At 44.9% G+C, this 19,866-nt stretch overlaps 1 protein-coding gene across 1 annotated transcript in view; it reads right to left on the minus strand.

Annotated features, from left to right (window-relative positions):
* The window catches only part of LOC145342476 (uncharacterized), a 363,690-nt gene that overhangs the window by 13,365 nt on the left and 330,459 nt on the right, over positions 1–19,866 (minus strand). The window contains exons 36-43 of the mRNA XM_080188038.1: positions 18,298–18,372; positions 16,692–16,799; positions 16,140–16,247; positions 15,323–15,394; positions 12,742–12,867; positions 6,152–6,268; positions 3,714–3,875; positions 813–911 (exon numbers count right to left, since the gene is read on the minus strand). Coding sequence (XP_080044164.1) covers positions 813–911; positions 3,714–3,875; positions 6,152–6,268; positions 12,742–12,867; positions 15,323–15,394; positions 16,140–16,247; positions 16,692–16,799; positions 18,298–18,372 — 867 coding nt within the window. The remainder of the gene's footprint in view (positions 1–812; positions 912–3,713; positions 3,876–6,151; positions 6,269–12,741; positions 12,868–15,322; positions 15,395–16,139; positions 16,248–16,691; positions 16,800–18,297; positions 18,373–19,866) is intronic.

Below are 19,866 nucleotides of genomic sequence, written 5' to 3' on the forward strand. Positions count from 1 at the left end.
TGCCCAAGGGCAGGTGAGGGTCAACCACATTGCTGTGGCTCTGGAGTCACATGTAGGCCAGGCCAGGTAAGGACGGCAGATTTCCTTCCCTATAGGACATTAGTGAACCAGATGGGATTTTCCAACAATCAACAATGGTCATCAGTAGATTTTTAATTCCAGATTTTTTTTTTATTGAATTCAAATTCCGATTCGAACCCGGGTCTCCCCGAACATTTGCTGAGTTTCTGGATTAATAATTCAGCGATAATACTACTAGGTCATCACCTCCCTCTACATGAGCGCTTTGTAACTAGTCTCTATGCCATTGTAAGCAACTTCTACCAATTTTGCTATCAGTTCCGAAATGAAATACAAATGTTTGTAAAACCACGACAGCAGAAAGAGGCCATCCGGCCCATCAAATCTGCACACAGCCCACCGAGTCTCCAAAAGAACATCCTATCCAAGCACCCTCCACCCCCTCCCCCACTCCGATTCTGTGTTTACTATGGCTAATCCCCCTAACCTACACATCTTTGGACGCTAAAGGGCAATTTAGCATCTAACCTGCACATCTTTGGTGTGGGAGCACCTGGAGGAAACCCATACAGATACAGGGAGAATATGCAAACTCCACACAGACAGTTACCCAAGGCTCGGTGAATTGAACCCCAGGTTCCTGGCACTGTGAGGCAGCAGTGCTAACCACTGTGCCACCGTGCCCACAATGATATGTTATTTTACAAATCTCCAAGAGTTATGTTTTGCCCATTGAACAGTGTTTGCCATAGGTAGTGTGTGCATATCACTGCAATAACGACATCGCTTACCTCGATTACCAGGATCTCCTTTAAGCCCCGGGTAGCCCGGATCACCAGGGGGACCATCCGTACCTGGAAATCCCGGTCTGCCTGGTTCTAAACTTCGGCCTAAAACAAAAGAATTGAACCGTTTGTTATTATCTTGTACCCACCTTCAGATTGATTAGCTTCTCATATCATCCCAAAAAGGGTTCTAACTAAATTCAAACCTGAAAGTATTGCTCTCAGCCGGCCATATCTCCTAAAGATAAAGTGTACTCTTCCATCGTTTTACACACACTTACCATATCGTGGTCTTGCTCCAACCTTCACCAAGTTCCTCAACAAGAAACGTAGAGCACCCTTACTTTGGAATTACAGTATCACAATCTCTCAGAGCAAGGCTGATGACTGGTGCCACTTTGGAACAAATTATGGAAAGAGGATTGGATAGGGTGGACAGTGAGAGCCTTTTTCCTCGGATGGTGATGGCTAACACAAGGGGACATAGCTTTAAATTAAGGGGTGGTAGTTATAGGACGGATGTCAGAGGTAGCTTCTTTACTCACAGGGTAGTAAGGTTGTGGAACGCCTCGCCCGCAGCAGTTGTGGACTCGCCAACTTTAAGGGAATTCAAATGGTCAGTGAATAGGCATATGGATAACATTGGAATAGTTTAGGTTAGAGGGTCATTAGATTGGTTCCACTGGTTGGTGCAACATTGAGGGCCGAGGGGCCTGTACTGCGCTGTAATGTTCTATGTTCTAGCTTTACCTTTTGTCCACTGGGTTGGCTGAGATTGCCATTACCCCATTTCGTGTAGAACATTCACAGGCAAAGGAACCAGAATGATGCCAAGGCTTCACTAGGCTAGTATTCTTTGCAGTGTTGCGATTCAGGGGTGATCCCACTGGATTGTTTAAGATGATTAAAGGATTTGATAAAGGTGGGCAGAGAAACTATTTCCTCCCTCATGGCTTGGTTCCAATTTAGGCAATAAATTTGCAGATTGCGTCATAAGAGAGCTTTAATTTATCTTCTGAAGTGTAGAGTTCACTAGGTTTTTTTATATATTTGTTCAGGGGATGTGAGCACTGCTGGCTGGTCCAGCGTTCATTGCCCATCCTTGTTTTTTGATTCATGCGTGGGACATGGGCGTCATTGGCTGGGCCAGCATTTATTGCCCATCCCTAATTGCCCTTGGAGGGCAGTTGAGAGTCAACCACATTGCTGTGGCTCTGGAATCACTTGTAGGCCAGACCATGTAAGGACGGCAGATTTCCTTCCCTAAAGGACATTAGTGAACCCGATGAGTTTTTGTTTTACGACATTGGTTTCATATTATTAGACTTTTAATTCCAGATTTTTATTGGATTCAAATTTCACCTTCCGCCACAATGGGATTCGAACCCGGGCCCCCAGAGAGTTACCCTGGATTACCAGTCCAGTGACAATACCACTACACCATTGCCTCCCATATGGTGTTGAGTTACATATTCAAATACCAAGCACTCGCAATTAGAAAATATTCAATAATACAAATATAAAAAACACTTCAATTTAAAGAAGAACATTAGTGAACCAGATGGGTTTTTCCAACAATGGTCATCAGTAGATTCTTAATTCCAGATTTTTTTTCATTGAATTCAAATTCCACCATCTGCTGTGGTGGGATTTGAACCCAAGTCCCCAGAACATTTGCTGAGTTTCTGGATTAAGAATTCCGCGATAATACAACTGGGCCATCGCCTCCCTCTATAAAATTGCTGTTTGGGCAGCAGTTTACATTCTGTAATAGTGAAAATGACGGGTGCAAGAAGAAAGACAACAAAGGAATGATCGAGTCATTTTCACAATAAGCTGCTCCCTTTTCACAATCGATTGGGGGTAGAGGAGGGGCAGGGGGAATCTTACCAAAAAAACGGCAGAGGGTTGTTCCTGGCAAGAAAATTCTCGAGAGGAACACATTGGTTTTCTCTCCAGGTCTTACAACGCTCTGCCTAAAAACAAAATCAAAGGGGGTGTGTTTCACACCATCATGTAGTGGGCAGGACCTCAGCACACCAGCAAAGCCCTACTGGGCAGAGACTGGAGTGCCATCTTTAAAGGGTACCGCAACTATGACATGTATAAATCTCCCCCCCAACCACCCACCATTGAGGTCTTTAGGGGCTGCCCTCTGCATCCCCGATCGGAGTCTCTGCACCCACCCCGATCATCAGCCCTTCCCTCCCCCACTTCTCCCTCAGGATCATCAGCCCCTCCGCGCCCCACCCTTCCCCCACCACAGACATCGCCAGCACCCCCTGCTCCTCCATTCGCTCTCAGTCCAAAACCAAATCTGAGTGAATCTGAACAACCCCCGCACCACCACCCCCCCCCCCCCAGCTCAATGCGGCTCCTGCTTACGTCCACCCCTTCTCACAGGTTGGCACTGCCAGGGCACTGCCTAGTCATGTCCCATTCCCCCAGTGGGTACATTTATCTTTATGCCCCAGGAAGACTCCCACCACGGGTTGGCGTCGGGGTGAACCGATTGTAAACCGCAATAACGTGATGTCACGCCGCCACGGCGTCAATATATGGTGAGAGGGTCAAAATGACACTGAAATCCATTCAAGTTCACATAAAGCAGGTTTACGCCCATTATGGGCCGGCAAGGTCTGCGACTTCTGGATCGTGAGCCCCCACCATCATTCACATGAACGGTGGAAGGGGGCTCAAGATCGCCCCCACTGTCACAGATTAAACATGCACTGTTTAGCAATCTTTTGCAGGCCCACCATCTCTCTCACCCCCAATGAGAAAGCATTATAAACTGGACACACGTACCACTGTGTATATATTTAATCTTCAATAGGCATTGACCCATCTGTTGCTACTCGTGGAATGTTTGACTTCGAAGGATAGAAGTTACGCTTCATTGCTTACCCTTCAATCCCGGAGCGCCTCGGGCTCCTGGGATTCCCGGACGCCCAATGTTCCCCCGCATGCCTTGTGGTCCTGGGGCCCCAGAGCGGCCTGGGTCACCAGGATCCCCCGTGTCAAATCCCAAACCTGGTGGGCCTGGAGGACCAGGTGGACCTGAAGGACCTAGAAAGTGTAAAAAGTTAAGTTACCATTAGCCCCAAAGCCCAACACAAACTGGAGGAGCAGCAACTCATCCTCTGACGAAGCATGTTACAATCCTCAGGGCTCAACACTGAGCTCAACAACTTTCGACTGTGAGCTTTCTCCTCTATCTTGGGCCTTTTGGTTACATCCCAAACATCCTCAAAGCAAAAATCTCCCCTCACCAACTGGGACATCTGTCATAGAACCCTACAGTGCAGAAAGAGGCCCTTCGGTCCATCGAGTCTGCACCAAACACAATCCACCCAGGCCCTACCCCCATATTACACCCACTAATCCCTCTAACTTACACATCCCTGGACACTAAGGGGCAATTTCTTAGCATGGCCAATCAACCCAACCCGCACACCTTTGGACTGTGGGAGGAAACCAGAGGAAACCCACACAGACACGAGGAGAATGTGCAAACTCCACACAGACAGTGACCCAAGCCAGGAATTGAACCCTGCTAACCACTGTGCTACCACGCCTACCGTGTCACTTCTTCTTAAGTTTTGCTTTCACCTGGCACTGACCTTTATACTCCCATTAACACATTCTGACATCTTTGTTGTAATCTGTCTGAGCTCCCACCAATCACTGACGTTCTACTCTGTTCCAGTTGTTCCACCTTTTCTTGTACTGTGTAAAATCCAATACTTTTCTCCCTCTCTTTAGTGCTAATGAAGGGTCATGCAAAACGTTAACTCTGTTTCACTCCCTGCAGATGCCACCAGACCTGCTGAGTTTTTCTATTTTGGTTTCAGATCTCAGCAACCTCACTATTTTGCTTTTATCATCAACATAAACGGCTCACACTTATCAGCAATTGCTTGACTAACCAGCTAGCAATCACATACCCAGTTTTGGAAACAGCAACTTCCGCTACCAGCAATTTGCATCTTTTTTTTTCAGAAAAAGGCACCTAAAAACTTCATCGATAAAAGGAGGAAAGAAGGGAGATGAAGTTTAGGGAGAAATTTCCAGAACTTAGGACCTGGAAGTATGAGTGCAAATGGTGAGGTTAGAAATGTGGGCACTGGGAAAGAGGCTGGACTTGGAGCCATGCAGTGATTTCAGAAGGTTACAGAGCGAGAGAAGGTCGCAGTGTTCGGAAGAGGTGAACCCTAGGAGGCAAACAAACATGGGGATGATTATTTTTAATTGAAGACATAAGTAGATCTTAGTGCTGGGGGAACGTTCCTGCTCCCCTTGCTCCAGAGAAAGACATTTTAATTAAAAGAAATCAAAACTTTATATTTAATTAAACTTAGGTGTAGCAGCTTTTGATTTGATTTGATTTATTATTGTCACATGTATTGGGATACAATGAAAAATATTGTTTCTTCTGAGCTATACAGACAAAGCATACTGTTCAAAGGGGAGAAAGAAAGGAGCGCATGCAGAATGTAGTGTTACAGTCATTGCTAGGGTGTAGAGAAAGATCAGCTTCATATATGGTAGATCCATTCAAAAGTCCGATGGCCACATGGAAGAAGCTGTTCTTGAGTCGGTAAGTGACCTCAGACTTTTGATTCTTTTTTTCTGATGGAAGAAGGTGGAAGAGACAATGTCCGGGGTGGGGTCCTTGATTATGCTGGCTACTTTTCCAAGGCGGTGGGAAGTGTAAACACAGTCAGTGGATGGGAGGCTGGCTGAGCCTGGTTAAAAATCCAGAACAGTACAGACCCCAAGACTTACCTGCTTGTCATCATTGGGATTTTGAGTGATGGTGGGGGCGGTGGAGGCTAGGCAGAAAACAGATGCTATGGCTCTCATTTGCATAATTATCAGGCCTAATGCCTGCTTTGGGCGACCACCAAGAATGCATGATACATGGCCTGATCCAAATTCAGTTTTGGGGACTTGATGTTCCCAGAAACTGGGCTTCGTTTTCCCATTTCACTGCATTCATGTCTCCTTCCCCCTCTCATCTTTCACACAGGCTAGAAAACTTGTCTCTTCCAGCAAAGACTTATCCTCAACCTGTGCCCCTATGTCTTGGCATCTATTTTGCCCTTATGCCTGTTTAGAAGTATTTTCAGTTTGGAGAAGCCCACGTAAATATGCAAGCTTATTAACAAGGCTTGAATGAATATACCAGCTTACTCTTGTGAGAATGTGGTGACTAAATGTTTGATCAAGTGCTGAAAATTAGCACACGAGCTCACTAACAGACAGTACTCATTTCCCACTTGTACATTTGGACAAAGAGACAGAAACAATTCATTCCCTCTGCACAGAGAGAAATACCGTACCTAATTCACCATCAAATCCAGGTGGACCATAATCACCTCGCTTCCCAGGAATGCTTGAAACGGCGCTGATTCCTGGAGAACCCGGTTTCCCTGGAGGACCCACTGATCCACCGCGACCTAAGGGGGCAGCAAGCAGTTATTGAATCAGAGTTGTAGAGATACACAGCATAGAAACAGGCCCTTCAGTCCAACCCATCCATACTGACCCAATTTCCTGAACTGGATTTGTTTCATTTGCCTGCGTTTGGCCCTTATCCCTCTAAACCTTTCCCATCCATGTACCTGTCCAAGTGTCTTTTAAATGTTGTAATTGTACCCACCTCTTCCACCTCCTCTGGCAGCTCATTCCATATAAGCCCCACCTCTGTGTGAAAAAGTTGCCCCTTTTAAAATCATTTCCTTTTTACCTTGAACCTATGCCCTCTAGTTTTGGACTCCCCTACCCTGGGACACAGACCTTGACTCTTCACCTTATCTATGTTCCTAATGAATTTGTAAACCTCAATAAGGTCATCCCTCATAGAATCATAGAACCCTACAGTGCAGAAAGAGGCCCTTCGGCCCATCGAGTCTGCACCGAACACAATCCCACCCAGGCCCTACCCCCATATCCCTACATATTATACCCACTAATCCCTCTAACTTACGCATCCCTGGACGCTAAAGGGCAAAATCTTAGCACGGCCAATCAACCTAACCCACAAATCTTTGGACTGTGGGAGGAAACCGAAGTACCTGGAGGAAACCCACGCAGACATGAGGAGAACATGCAAACTCCACACAGATGGTGACCCGAGCCGGGAATTGAACCAGGACCCTGGAGCTGTGAAGCAGCGGTGCTAACCACTGTGCTACCGTGCCACCCCTCATCCTCCTATGCTTCAGGGAAAGAAGTCCCAGCTTATAATTCAAACTTCCAGTCCTGGTAACATCCCTGTAAACCTTTTTTGCACCTTTTTCAGTTTAATAACATCCCTCCAGCAGCAGGACGATCAGATCTGTACTCAGTGCTCCAAATGTGGCCTTACCAATGTCTTGTTGAGTTGTAACATAACGCCGCAACTCCTGTACTCATTGCTCTGATGGATGAAAGCAAGTGTGCCAAACACCTAATTAAGTTTGGGTGACAACTATATACAATGGCCCTAATTCTTTTCAACATTCTTCTTAAACAACTCAAAATAATGAAAGCCTTTTTGAGAGATAGGGTAAGACCATAAGACTTAGGAGCAGAATTTGGCCACTCGGCCCACTCCGCTATTCAATCATGGCTGATATTTTTCTTATCCCATTCTCCTGCCTTTTCTCCATAACCCTTGATCGCCGTATTAATCAAGAACCTCTTTATCTCCGTCTTACAGACACTCAATTACCTGGCCTCCACAGCCTTCTGCGACAATTGTGTCTCCTCAGATTAGGTTCTCTCCTTAACGTCATGGATGCTTTTCCTTTATTGGCTGGACACCAGCAGGATTCTCTGGCTCGCTGCAGTGAGTGGAGATTTGGCTGAGTGCCAAATTCTCCATTCACACCCTGATGCTTGCAGAGGCATCAGGGTGTGAATGGCCGCAAAATTCTAGTCCTTGTTTCTCCATCCATCTGTGAATTCTTTTTTTAAGGGTCCCAAGTTACCCTGTTAGTGTAACCTGGGTGGGCTGGGAAAATGAGCACAGTATTGCTGAGTGTCTGTCCCAAATTTAAATAGCTGCAGGAAATACCAGTGATGGCAGGGTGTGCAGTAGTTGTGTTTGCACCCTTGTCCAATCTGAGCAGTGTAAAAGGAGGTAGAATGGGTAAGATGGCATTGGAGTTCTGGTTAACCTTACCTCCTAGGGCACCCAACATACCACATCAGTAAGCAACTGGAGTACAATAGATTTGGAATGGGAGCATAGTTGAGTATTCCAGGAAAGAATCATTGGTGTTTAACGTGATGCACGGGATATACATGTTTCTTAATTCTTGTTCTCGATAACATACTGCAAACCTGTGAAATACTCTTGGGCAAGATGAATATTGCTCAGCAGATAGGAAATTGATGAGAATTATTAAATGGTGTAAAATCAATTGCCAATCCGACCGTATCGGTTTCCTGCCAGTGGGCTAAATTAACATGATTCCCCTCATTACTCAGCTGCCACACTCCGCTTTTCCATTTCTACATTAGAGGTGCTTCTTAACCTGGCACTTCCCCAAAGATTAGGAAGTTCTGATCACTTACATAGCACAAATTATTGCACCAACCACCTGTATCGCCAGGTTATCACTTCAATTTCAATAGCTCAATGGCCAATATTTTCTTAATAGAAACTTGAATATCGGCACGTATGACATAGTTCAGACGAATGTGCAACAGGATTGATACACACTCAGTGAATAACTCTATGCATTTGAACCTTTGGATTATGGGATTGTAAATTATGATGAGAGTTTTAAGCTTGTGGAATGGAAGACAGGCATGAAACCAAACGATCATTTTCTCTTCTTACACCTCAAATCTCCAGATCACAAAGGAGCGTAACGTGTCCAAATGCTTTTGGGGATCAGGGATCCAACCTGGGAACATCTAGGTTGGTACTGAAACCACATGGTACTATCAAGTTATTTAAGGAACTCCCGAATGCAGACTTCGATAATCGCTGGATAGACATTGACTCAACTTGTGGCAGGAACTCAGATATTACAGCATCGAGTTTTATCGGGTTGAATCTTAAGCTCTAAAAGAGTGGTTTGGCTTTGGGTGAGATGGTTGAACACCATCCCTCACAATTCCCCCATTCCCATTGTTAATTGCATCAATTGAGGTTAAGGCCATACAGGTGAAGGACACGGACTGGATGGTTACTTGTGCATATAAGAAGAGAGACTTTCCCTGGCTATGTTCCTGCCCAGGTATGCAGTGTCCACTAATAGCTTGTGGCCTTCCATGACCAATGGAAACCACAGGGACTGGAATGCCTTCGGATGATTTAATTAGATAAGTTTCCTTTAAAGTTTTGTCCTTTGTTGCTGTGCCCTTTCAAGGGGCTGTCACCTTTATTGATTTATGAATTTGTTTATTTCTTTTAGTATATTGTTTATTTAAAAATGTATAAAGAGATACCCACTCACACAGGAGTATAGTGAAACCAGGAGGTAAACACCTGTAATAGAAATATAGAAGAGAGGAGCAGGAGGAGGCCATTTGGCCCTTCAAGCCTGTTCCACCATTCATTACAATCATGGCTGATCGTCCAACTCAGTAGCCTAATCCTGCTTTTTCCCCATAAACTTTGATTCCATTTGCCCCAAGTGCTATATCCAACCACCTCTTGAATACATTCAATGTTTTGGCATCAACTACTTCCTGTGGTAATGAGCTCCACAGCCTTACCACTCTTTGGGTGAAGGAATGTCTCCTCATCTCCATCCTAAATGTCTATCCCGAATCCTCAGACTGTGATTCCTGGTTTTGGACTCCGCCACCATTGGGAATATCCTCCCTGCATCTACTTTATCTAGTACTGTTAGAATTTTATAAGTCTCTGTGAGGTCCCCCCTCATTTGTTTGAACTCCAGTGAAAACAATCCTAACTTAGTCAATCTCTCCTCATACATCAGTCCCTCCATTCCCGAATCAGCCTGGTAAACCTTCACTGCACTCCCTCAAGAGCAAGAACAACCTTCCTCGGGAAAGGGGACCAAAAGTGCACACGATTCACCAAGACCCTGTATAATTGCAACAACACATCCTGTACTCGAAACCACTCGCAATGAAGACCAACATGCCATTTGCCTTCTTTATTGCCTGCTGCACCTACATGCTTGCCTTAAGTGACTGACACACAAGGACGCCCAGATCCAGCTGCATACTCCCCTCTCCCAATTTCCAGCCATATAATGTTTTACTCTGTGAATAAATCTATTCCAAGTGAAGACTGGCTTTGATTTCTTCCTTCTGCAACTGGCTATCTGGAATATAATGCCCATTAGCAGGTGACTTAACTGCAACTGCAGCCTCCTCTAGACTGCTCCCTGCCCATTAGGAAGCTGTGCCTGTCAGTTAGACTGACTTAGGAAGGTGGGGAACCTGTCAAAACAAAACTGTGTACTCTACTGGCAGGGATTTTCCTGTTGCACTCTCCTCAAGACCAGAAATTCCCACCCAACATCAACCAACCTTTAATAAATAGTCAGCTAAACTTTCCATCCTGCTCATGATGATTCCCACGATGGGTGGGACCAGAGACTTTGCCCCGATGTATTCAAGCATCCACATCACGTGGGAAAATTTGAACTTCAACCTAACCTGCACATCTTTGGACTGTGGGAGGAAACCAGAGCGCCCGAAGGAAACCCTTGCAAACACTGGGAGAACGTGCAAACTCCACACAGACAGTGACCCGAGGCCGGAATTGAAGCCAAGTCCCTGGCACTGTGAGGCAGCAATGAGGAGAGACTGAGTCGGTTAGAGTTATATTCATTGGAGTTTAGAAGAGTGAGAGGGGATCTCATAGAAACTTATAAAATTCCAAGATTTATGGCTTTAAATTAAGGGGGGCTAGTTATAGGACTGATGTCAGGGGTAGGTTCTTTACCCAGAGGGTGGTGAGGGACTGGAATGCCCTGCCAGCTGCAGTTGTAAATGTGCCTAGTTTGGGGGTGTTTAAGAGATCTGTGGATAGGTTTATGGACGAAATGGGATTGGTTTAGGTTAGTGGGTTAGTGTTTTTTTTAAAAGCTGGTCGGCGCAACATCGTGGGCCGAAGGGCCTGTTCTGCGCTGTAATGTTCTATGTTCTATGTTCTAAGATTAGACAGAGAAGAATCAGAAAGAATGTTCCCGATGGCGGGGAAGTCCAGAACTAGGGGTCATGGTTGGGATAAGAACATAGAACATAGAACATTACAGTACAGGCCCTTCGGCCCTCAATGTTGCGCCGACCAGTGGAACCAACCTAATGACTCTCTAACCTAAACTATTCCAACATTATCCATACGCCTATCCACTGACCGTTTGAATGCCCTTAAAGTTGGCGAGTCCACAACTGCTGCAGGCAGGGCATTCCACACCCTTACTACCCTCTGAGTAAAGAACCTACCTCTGACATCCATCCTATAATTATCATCCCTCAATTTAAAGCTATGTCCCCTCATGTTAGCCATCACCATCTGAGGAAAAAGGCTCTCACTGTCCACCCGATCTAACCCACTGACCATCTTGTATGCCTCAATTAAGTCACCTCTTAACCTTCTTCTCTCTAACAAAAACAACCTCAAGTCCCTCAGCCTTTCCTCATAAGACCTTAATAAGGATAAGGGGTAAACTTTTTAGAAATGAGGTGACAAGAAATTTCTTCAACCAGAGAATGGTGAATGTGTGGAATTCACTACCATAGAAAGTAGTTGATGCTAAAACGTTGCCTGATATCAAGAGAAATTAGATATAGCTCTTGGGGCTCAAGGGATATGGGGGGAAAGGGGGATCAGGATATTGAATCCAATAATCAGCCATGATCAAAATGAATGGCAGGGCAGGCTCGAATGGTCTTTTTTTATTCATTCATGGAACATGAGCATCACTGGCTGGGCCAGCATTTATTGCCCATCTCTAGTTGCCTGAGAGTAGTTGAGAGTCAACCACATTGCTGTGGCTCTGGAGTCACATGTAGGCCAGACCAAGTAAGGATGGCAGATTTCTTTCTCTAAAGGATATTGGTGAGCCAGATGGGATTTTCCGACAATGGTTTCATGGTTATCATTACATTCTTAATTCCAAATATTTTTATTGAATTCAAATTCTGCCATTTGCCATGGCGGGATTTGAACCTGGGTCCCCAGAACATTAGCTGAGTTTCTGGTTCAGTAGTCTAACGATAATACCACTGGGCCATCACCTCCCCCTCTACTCCTGCTTCTAGTTTCTATGTTCCTACATAATAACATAAGAACATAAGAAATAAGAGCAGGAGTAAGCCATCTAGCCCTTCGAGCCTGCCCCGCCATTCAATAAGATCATGGCTGATCTGAAGTGGATCAGTTCCACTTTCCCGCTTTCTCCCCATAACCCTTAATTCCCTTGTCTGTCAAAAACCTATCTACCCATGACTTAAATATATTTAGCAAGTTAGCCTCCACCACTTCAACAAGCAGAGAATTCCAGAGATTCATCACCCTTTGAGTGAAGAAGTTCCTCCTCAACTCCGATCTAAACTGCACAGCCCCCCCCTTATCTTGAGGCTGTGCCCTCTAGTCCTGCTATCCTTTCTAAGCGGGAAGAATCTCTCTACCTCGACTCTATCCATCCCTTTCATTATCTTATACGTCTCTATAAGATCCCCCCTCATCCTTCTAAACTCCAACGAATACAGACCCAGTCTATTTAGTCTCTCTTCATAGTCCAACCCCCTCATCTCCGGTATCATCCCTATCATGCCTTCCTGTAATAGAGTAAAGCACTGGCAGTAAAGAGGCTGGCACACAAATTCCTTATGGCAACAAATGCATCCTTACAGTCAGGAGGCGAATTATCATGTTTGCCACCAAAGAAATTCATAACGGCAAATCATGTAATAATGTTGGTGAATAATTATAGGCGATGTTCTCAATTACCTGGATCTCCTCGAAGTCCTTTCGGTCCAGGATATCCAGGTTCCCCTCTCCCTGTGCCTGGCGTACCGGGTTCACCCTTTAGCCCAGGATATCCGGGTTGGCCTGGCGATGCTGCCAAGCCAATTCCTAAACGGTTAGAATGTCAGGGATTAAGTGTGAATCACTCAGTTTTTGAGACAATAGCTGGAAATTACCGCAACATCGATCCCTTTGTGTTCCCACAGATTTGCCAGATGGGTGGTGTAAATGCAGAAAGTATTACCTTTGCTATTGACCTAATTTATATTTCCATTCTTCTTAATCCCAGAGTGTAAGGCACTCTAGACTGGATTTGCAGCACTGATGATGGTGAAACTATCAGCATTTCATTGGTATTTACTCCTCTGAAAATTACAGCAATCTACACATAAGCTGCTGTTGCCAGTGTTTCTACACCATTCCAAAGGATTCCCTGTTGAGGTTCCCCTAGAATGCCACCCATTACAAATCATTGGTCTCCAGATCTTAGAACAGAATCACAGACCCCTACAGTGCAGAAGGATGCCATTCAGCCCATCGAGCCTGCACCAACCACAATCCCATCCAGGCTCTATTCCCGTAACCTCACATATTTACCCTGCTCATCCCCCTGACACCAAGGGGCAATTTAGCGTGGCCAATCAACCCCAGCTCACACATCTCTGGAATGTGGGAGGAAACTGGAGCACCTGGAGGAAACCCATGCAGACACGGGGAGAGTGTGCAAGCTCCACACAGACAGTGACCCGAGGCCGGAATTGAACCCAGGACCCTGGCACTGTGAGGCTGTGGTGCTAACCACTGTGCCAGCATGCCTCATGTTGATGGCCCATCTTGTTGGGCAACATTCATCAACATCAGCGGCGAGTGCTGTTGCTTTGTGGCTGACTGTGTAACCCAGTCCATTAAATATATCCTGAGCAAGCACGATACGCTGTACAACCGCTTAAATGTTTTACATTACACTCAACGCAGACTGTTATTTTGCAACGTGCAACTGATTCTCTTGTTCAGTGACGAAGCACAGGCTATGAATTTAACACTAGCTCCCTGATGGAAATTAGTGCATGGACAATTAAAATTGGCCATGAGAATGATCCACTGATGTCTTCTTCCTTGCTCACTGTCCAAACATTACAGGAATGAGGCCTTTTTACTTTCCTTATGGAATCAGGAAAAGCAGGAAATTTCCTCTGGTTTCAACAAGAAAGGTTAGGTCAGCTCTGTCCCACTGGCCAAATGCCCCATGCCCACCAGTTTCAGCAGTCAGGTCGGTGGTTTAGGAGGAAGGATCCTGTCAGCCCACGGAGAAACCAAAGTAAAATGATACTTGCTAAGCTCGCTAGGTTCTCTGGGCCTGCTCTGGGTCGCTGTCATGTTGTATCAGCGGGAGAATCACAATGAGAGCCTTGGACAGCTGGGTCCCAGTGATCACTGTCAGGATCCAACCTGCGTGTTTGGAGCTGGGCCCTTTGACAAACATCTAACTCACCTGCACTAACCTCAAAACTGTGGAACCACAGCAAGGGGTATTTTAACTGCCCACCCAGTTTCTGCTGCACCAGAAGGTTCATAATTGGTCCCTGTAGAAGGGGATTCTAAGTTAGCTGAGAGGATAACATAGGTTTAGTTTCAGTAACACATGGGGAAGGAAAAGTTAAAGTGATTATTATTCAACATTGGATAGCAATGGATTTTAATCATGTTTGAATGCATTTAATTGAAATGAAATTGTGTAGTATGACTGTATGTGAGGTATTTTTATTCAACCAAGAAAACATCTTGTAAATAATATATATTAATTAAAATTTAAAATGTCTGTGCCACTCAGTAAAAATGCTAACACTACAAATATTCCAATCATTTTGTTAAAAAATGCAGAATTTGAACGTTCAGGATCTGCATAATGTTTCAATATAACAACAAACGATGCAACATTGAATTTGGAATATAATGGCGTTGACAAGCATGAGATAATGTTGGATCCAAAAGCCCTGGATTTGGTATTATCAAGGTGCTTTGGTATTTATGGCACAGATAATACAAGAAAGGAATGGCATCTTCAGATTGTGCCAAATAGATGAGAATCAGATATTGGGATTGACCAACAACAATGTCACCTTATTGGGTGGCATATTGCAATTGATTAAGACATTTGACATGATGAAGACTGACAATTTAATATGCAATGAAATTGAATCAAGCTAAAATCTAAGATAAGAAAAAATATATAATTGTATTTACTTTTGGCAGAAGATTGAGGTCTTTGGAAGGCTTAGTGGTATTCTGTGCTGCTAGGCAATCTGAGGATCTCTCTTCGCCTGTTGTTTTATATTCTTGTCTTTGTAAGCGTTATATGTTTTTAATAAATTTTGGTATGCTTTTAAACTGAAGGATTTTGCCTTTGCGAGATTTAATTTTCAAAGTACTTTGTTTTTCTAAGGAATCAGATTGGACTTCAGTGTTCATAGGAACATCACGAAGGAGTAACTGACCCCGTCAAAGGGATCAGGTAACACCTCAAACCCAGAGAGAAATAAATCAAGCTCTTTGCATTGAGTACCTGCTGTTCCCGAGGGCCCTTTGGGTCCAGGTAGCCCATTCAAACCATCTAGTCCTGGAGCGCCTGGGAGTCCTGGTGGAACAAAAATGACCATTATCTTTGGTACACGCAACTAAATGAACAATGGAATCTACGATAAACAGTTTTACAGATAATTGTGGGCAAGGGAGCTTTGACAGAGGTGAATTCAAATTAAATGATATCATTAAGAAAGTACAGAGATATCCAAGATCCTTAAGTTAATATTGGTTGAAGAAATTTGGAGCAATCAACTCTTCAAACAGAGTGCATTACAGTCTGTGGGACAGACAGTGGCACAGTAGTTTGTACTGGGCTAGTAATCAAGAATAAGATCTGGGAACATAGGTTCAAGTCCCACCAAGGCCAATGGTGAAATTTGAATTCAATAAAAATCTGGAATTAAAAGTCTAACCATGAGCATGAAACCGTTATTAGAAACTCATCTGGTTCACTAATGTCCCTTAGAAAAGAAAATCTGCCATCCTTATCTAGTCTGGCCCATACATGACCCCAGGCTCAGAGCAATGTGGTTGATTCTCAAATGTCTTCTGAGATGGAGGGCAGTTAAGGATGGGCAATAAATGCTGGCCCAGCCAGCGATCCTCACGTCCCACAGAAAGAATTTTTAAAAAAATCTGCATTGATGATCAAAATAGTAACTGCAATGGCCAGTCTGTGCCACTGAGACAGCATCAGTGATAGACCAATGTAGATGGGATATATTGCCCTTTCACACGACTATATCTTTAGACTCATGTGCATCGAAGCATAGTGCCAAAATGGCAACAGTCAGCACCTTTCTGTCCTCTTTGAGGAAACTGAGTGCGAGGTCCTGGAGGTCCTGGGCGTCCTGGCAATCCCTGGTAACCTCGAGTCCCAGGAGGTCCTGGCAGCCCGGGAGCACCTGAGAACAGAAGAGAGAAGCAAAAGAAATGGATTGTAGCAAAACAAGCTTTTAAAGCATTCCTATCATTGTGGATTGCGCTGAAGCAGAGAAACACTGCACCGCAGGAAAGCTGCTGACCGCACTCACCAATGTCCTCAACACTGCAGACCCAGCGTTAGAACAGTATTACAGTGAGCGTGTCAAATGCATATAGTTGCCCGTGACATCTGAGCAATTGGTTGCCAGCCCGATTCCTTCCAAACCTCTGCGCAAAACAGACATCTCCTCTCCAGAAATATTTCACGGGGGCGTGGTTTAGTAGAAGTTCTACAAAAGGTGGCAAAAGTCAGGGGAATGGGACAAGGCTCATTTGAAGAGACAATGCTGCCACAGTCTTACTGGGCTGAAAGGCCTGTTCTGCGCCGTTCTTCCCCGTTTGCACGACATATTACAGATTCTCACCTGGGCCACCTGGTCGGCCTCCATCCCCTGGCAATCCTTTGACTCCACTAGGCCCAGGGCTACCAGAGAAACCAGGATCACCACGCAAACCATCTCTGCCTCTTTCGCCTGGAATTAGAGAAATTTGCAGCATGGTAAAATATCTCTCCTATATAAAAATACCTTCCAAATGATTGAAAAGAACAAGGCAACTCGATTAAATTAGGGTCAAGGTGATCTCCTGGTCTGGCTTTGGTCCAATAAAAGGCTGGGATGGAATTTTACATATTTCTGCCCTTTAACTGGTCTGGGTTCTTACAACAAATCTGGTCTTCCTTCTCTCCTGGAGGACTATATGTCTCAGGGTGGGTAGGAAGTGTCTTTATCATGGATGAGACATCACAACTTCATGAGGCAGGTTACCATGGCCAATTCCTGTCCAACAATTTCTGACGGTTTGTATGAATGGTTGTGAAGAACTTTAACGTCCTTCTGGCCTCATTGCCTGCCCTGTTGTACAAGTTCATCCTGCTTTAAAGCAACTGAGGCAGTATATTGCAGATCTCTTTTCTTTCTACCTCTCTTTTTCTTTCCCCTTTGGTGCCGGCCGTGCCTCAGTTGCCACAGTTGAGTCACAAGGTCCAAATTCACTCCAGGGATAACACTCCGCTGCAGTACTGAGGGAGAGCTGAACTGCCAGTGGCGCCACTGGCTAATTGGCTAATCAAGTGGATGCAAAAGATCCCAAGGGACTACTTTGAAGAAGTGCAGGGGAGTTCTGACTGATTAATTGATTTATGATTGCCACACGTATTGGGATACAGTGAAAAGTACAATTTCACCCCGATGCCCTGGACAATATCTATGCTTCAACTACAAGTGACAGGTTCTCTGGTCAGTACCACATTGTTGCGCGTGGGAATTGGCTGTGACCATTTTGGTAAACACAGTAAGAAGTCTCACAACACCAGGTTAAAGTCCAACAGGCTTATTTGGTAGCGAATGCCACTAGCTTTCGGAGCGCTGCTCCTTTGTCAGGTGAATCAAGGTTCAACAGGCCAATTCCTGGGATGGCAGGATTGTCACATGAGGACAGATTTGGGCAACTGAGCCTACATTCACTGGAATTCAGAAGAATGACAGAAGGTCTCGTTGCAAAATATAATACATAGATAATAAAATTCTGACAGTACTGGACAAAGTGGATGCAGGGATGTTGTTTCCTCCAGCTGGATGGTCCAGAATAAGGGGTCACGGTCTCGGGATACCGGGTAGCCCATTTCTGGACTGAGATGAGGGGAAATTTCTTCACTCAGAGGGTCGTAGACCTATAGAATTCTCTACCACAGCATGCTGTGGAGGCCAAATCACTAAATATATTTAAGAAGGAAACAGATAGATTTCTAGGCACTGAAGGTGTTAAGGGGGAGAATGTGGGAGTATAGTATTGAGATAGAGGAACAGCCATGATCATGTTAAATGGCGGAGCAGGCTCAAAGGGCCAAATGGTCTACTCCTGCTCCTATTTTCTATGTTTTTGAGCCTCCAAAGAAGCTGGTGGAAGATATGATATTCTGCATGAATAAAAAGAACAGAAGGCTCAGAGGGATGACTCGATTGATCTCACCTGGGTATCCTGATTGGCCACGTTCTCCTTTTAGTCCTGTGCCACCTCGCGTTCTTACTGACTCACCGCGCTCACCTGTGGTCAAGAGAGAGTTCAGTGTAATGTGCACAAGTTAATGATACGACACTTAACCTTGACATTTTTATAAAGGGATTTCACCATGGATGTGCATACTGGGGTAGCACTGTCTCCATTACAGACTTTCATCTTGATGCACTCTTCAACTTAAAAAAGCAAGACAAACGCTAGCCAATCTCAGCATAGCTCACCCAAGTGTGAGGCAGCGGTGCTGAAGTGGGACAACTTGACCTCACGGGCAAATCTTTTGGCAAATGGGGGAGTGTCTGTAAGCCAGGATTTTTCCTACCGAGTAGAGAATCTCAAGCTGTGGAACCAACCGCTATGCACAATGGTTAGCACTGCTGCCTCACAGCGCCAGAGTTCGATTCCTGGCTTGGGTCACTGTCTGTATGGAGTCTGCAGGTTCTCCCCATGTCTTTGTGGGTTTCCTTCAGGTTCTCCGTTTTCCTCCCACTGGCCATACTGAATTCCCCCTCAGTGTACCTGAACAGGTGCTGGAACGTGGCAACTATGGGATTTTCATAGTAACTTCATTGTAGTGTTAATGCAAGCCTACTTGTGACACTAATAATAAATAAATAACCAAACAAACAAACGTATCGCAGTAACACAAATATGATGCCCCATTGGAAACCGAGAAGCATAATGGTCCAAAAGGATAATGAGTCCACGATGTCCCAATATTAATTTGGAAATCAGTCAACCAATTCAGGGATTAAGGTTTGCAATGCATCAGTGCTGCTACATTCAAGCCCTAGCTTTCTGTCATGAGTTTAATCCCGGTTTATTGTGCAAATTGAGTAAGTCCAAGTTGCAACCCTGTAAGTTCCTCATTCTCAAATGTCTGTGTCACTCCCTTTTAAAATTATCCAAGCAATAAACTTCCATCAGCTTTCACATGGAGCTTTCCAAATCCTGACGACTCTTCAATGAAAAGGTGGTCCTCATCTTCCACAGCCTTCTGTGCCTCCTCCCCTGCTTGTAGTTACTCCCACCAGGAGATCTGCTAGCATGGTATGTCACGATATTCCTCAACTAGGACTTGCCACGGCTAACTATGGAATTATACTGCACGAGGTTCTAACTCTGTGTGAGTCACCTTTTGCTTTCTTAATCGTCATGACTATGCCCTGGATTTGCCACACACGGTGCTGGTCTCTGCCTTCTCAGCCATTGCCCTTCTAACTTGTTAGGATCTTCTGCATCACCTGCAGTTCCCAATCACCATGCACTTGGAGGGGGTGATGTTCCCAGAAAAGACCAGTCAAAGCTGATGGGCCCCTTGTTCAGTTCTTCATGATCGCTGAGTTGAGATCCTGGGCTATGACATTTGTGTGCACAACCAGTTACCTGGAGTCATAAGTGAGAGTTGGAGAGTTGTGGGGACACTGAGTTTCCCTACCTATACCATTGTTGATTGACTGCTCCACTAACATCACCCAAACCCCTGTACCCATTCGATTAAAACTCTCATCATCTTGGAAATAT

The sequence above is a fragment of the Carcharhinus amblyrhynchos genome, chromosome 4, assembly GCF_965287045.1.
Source record: "Carcharhinus amblyrhynchos chromosome 4, sCarAmb.v2.hapA, whole genome shotgun sequence".
Lineage (NCBI taxonomy): Eukaryota > Metazoa > Chordata > Chondrichthyes > Carcharhiniformes > Carcharhinidae > Carcharhinus > Carcharhinus amblyrhynchos.